This window comes from Galeopterus variegatus, unplaced genomic scaffold (assembly GCF_000696425.1).
Source record: "Galeopterus variegatus unplaced genomic scaffold, G_variegatus-3.0.2 Scaffold254, whole genome shotgun sequence".
Taxonomy (NCBI): domain Eukaryota; kingdom Metazoa; phylum Chordata; class Mammalia; order Dermoptera; family Cynocephalidae; genus Galeopterus; species Galeopterus variegatus.
Window position 1 is genome coordinate 547475 of NW_007726365.1, and position 3142 is coordinate 550616.

The 3142-nt window shown below is 39.0% G+C and overlaps 1 protein-coding gene across 1 annotated transcript in view; it reads right to left on the reverse strand.

Moving 5' to 3' along the window:
* MSH3 (mutS homolog 3) overlaps positions 1-3142 on the reverse strand; it is a 207466-nt gene that overhangs the window by 9816 nt on the left and 194508 nt on the right. The window contains exon 22 of the mRNA XM_008566613.1: positions 1922-2051. Coding sequence (XP_008564835.1) covers positions 1922-2051 — 130 coding nt within the window. The remainder of the gene's footprint in view (positions 1-1921; positions 2052-3142) is intronic.

Consider the following 3142-nt stretch of genomic DNA (forward strand, 5'->3'; position numbering starts at 1 on the left):
TTAGCATCAGCCTTTCACCATCATTTAATCTCTAAAATTATGTTTACTGATAAAAATTTTATTTATTTATTTATTTATTTATTTATTTTTTCCTTTTTTTGTCTTTTTTCGTGACCGGCAATGGATCACAACCCTCAGTGTCACGCCCGCACTGGGCCGGGACCGGCAACGGGATCGCAACCCTCGGCGTTGCGCCCACACCTCGCTCAGCCAGTGAGCGGCCGGTCTGTATGTGGGATCCGAACCCTCGGCGGGAGCGCCACTGTGCTCCCAAGCAGCGCACTGTAGCAGTGCACCACCGGGCCGGCCCCCTGATAAAAATTTAAATCAATAAAATAAAATGCCAGAACATTCAAGGGAAAGGTATAATCCTCTGGGTTAATGGTCAGTTCACACCAAATGCTTGGCGGCACTGACTCCTCCCCCGCCCTACTGGTGACCTTTATCTTCTTTGCCCCATGGGTTTCGGCTTATAAGCCTCCTCCTGTCATTTTGGATGCAAATTAATATACAAAACTTCTTCCGTGAGAGAATTTATGATTTTTTACAAGACTACATGGTAGTGAAAGGCAGGAATTGTCTAATATTAAATTTATCTTGGGTCCAGTGCTTTGTTTTATTTGGGCCAGTTGCCTAATTCCTTTTTCAGGTTCATCTTTATTACTTTTCCAAAATAAAATTTGGACTCTGGAGTATCTTGGATAATGGGTTTTCCATTGTAGCTCACCAGTTGTGCAACCTATCACAGCCCCACAGGCTGGTAGCTTAAAAAAATTACCACGGAACAGGAAAAAAAAAAAATGCTAAAGTCTACTGTATTACTTATGGCACTTGAATTTATTTCTATTGGCTAATAGAGTTCTTCTTCATAAAATATCTCATTTCTGTGACACCAGTCATAACTGGAAAGGCTAAGAGAAATACTATAGATCCCCCACAGCAGCACTAGCAGAGTGGAAGAGAACTTAGAAGCAGAAGACATGGATTCTAGGCTCAGTTAGGAGCCACCCAAGTGGCTGACAGGGGCAAACCACTTTATCTGCCTGAGATTCCATTTCCTTGTGATATTAAGAAAAAACATAGGTCCAGTAATGTATATGGCCCTTAGTAAGTAATTAACATTAAACGATATCTTGGGAAAAAATATTGGTCCTTTTTCAAGATGACTAATAATACTCTACACTTGACTGTCAAGGCATCTTTCCTGAGATAATCATTTAAGAATGTAAAGCACTAAGAGGAAAACATAAGTTCCCTCTCCCCTCCCCCACCTTCTTGCAGTAAAAGGGTTGCCATTTGTATTAGTACATTTTGTGTTGCTGTAACAGAATACCTGAGACTGGGTAATATATAAAGAACAGAGGTTTATTTGTCTTATGATTCTGGGACAGCTGCATCTGGTGCAGACCTCAGGCTGCTTCTATTCATGGCAGAAAGCAAAAGGCAGCTGGCAGGTACAAGCAGATGGCATGGCGAGAGGAAGCAAGAGAGAGAGAGAGAGGAGGTGCCAGGGTCTTTTAAACAACCAGTTCTCGTGGGAACTAATAGAGTGAGAACTCACTCATTACTACCCCCCATCTAGGGAGAGAATTATCCATTCATAAGGGATCCACCCCCATGACTCAAACTGCCACACTGGGGATCACATTTCCACATGAGTTCTGGGAGGACAACACATCCAAACTCCATCACCATTACAAATGAGATGAGGAAGACCAGAAAAGGACTCAGAGATAGCAAGGATAAATGTAAATTCCACTTGACCCAAAGCTTAGAAAGAATAAATTTGGACAAATGTTATTTATAACTGACATCCACAGCTTTCATTATTAAGTAATAAGTTCATGTTCCTATAAACTTTAAGTTATCAAACAAAAACCAATAAAATTCTACTTGTACCTATAGCAGGAATATTTCATACCTGGATCTTGTTTGCTTTCATCCTCATTGACCAAGAATCCCATGTGGTAATTCCCCACCTGTTGTGAGTAACTTTTTTCTAGTTCACAAACTGGCGGATAATGGGTGACAAACAGTGTTAAGGATTTCACCTAAAGCAAGAAGATGTCATACAATAAAAGTTATTTTTATTAATTTTATTTGAATTAAAACTTTTCTTCAGCTTCCTGTTTTAAAGATATTCAAACCTTCATAACATTTCTTTTAAACCTTCATAAAGTTTCAAGTAAAGTACATGATCATCATATACTATTTATCCAGACAACCGATTGTTAATATTTTCCTTCCTCTCTTTCTACTCTACAGACACATACACTTTTTCCTGAACCATGTGAGAGAATTAGGTGCAGGCATCATGACACTTCTTCTCTACATACTTAAGATTCTATCTTCTAAGAACAAAAACATTCTCCTATGTAACCAGAATAAAACTATTACACTCAAGTAATATATTACTATTATATAGTCCCTAAATTTCCCTAATTGTCCCAATAATGTTTCTTTTCTTCCCCTTTCCTTTTTTGTCTTATCTGACATTAACATTTTTGAAATACTGGGCTAGCCAGTTGGCTCAGCTTGTTAGAGCATGGTGTTATAACATCAAGGACAAGGGTTTGGATCCCCATACCGACCAGCCACCAAGAAAACAACCCAACAAAACAAACAACAACAACAAAAATTTTTGAAGTATCAAAGAAAGGTGTTTTGCATAATGTTCTTCAATGTGGATTTGGCTGACTTTCTTCCTAGAGTAAGATCAAACATTATTGCCAGGAATACTCCATAGATATGTACGTTATGTGCCCTTTCCAGTGCCTCATCTCAGGAGGTACATGATGTCAATTTGACCCATTACTGGAGATGCTAAATTTGATTACTTGGTTTAAGTAGGTGCCCCCAGGATTTCTTCACTGCACTGGTAACTTTCCCCTCCGTAATTAATAAATAAACTATGGGGTGATACTTTGAGACTGACTGAATATCCTTTTCTCCAGCAATCTTTCATTCAAATGTTTTTCCATCTACTGATCATAGTTGCTTGAATCAATTATTATTATAGTGGTTATTAAATGATGATTTTATTTTTTTCTTTTTGTCTTTTTTTCATGTCCGGCAACGGATCGCAACCCTCAGTGTCGCGCCCGTACCACGCTCAGCCAGTGAGCGGGAACCAGTCTGTATG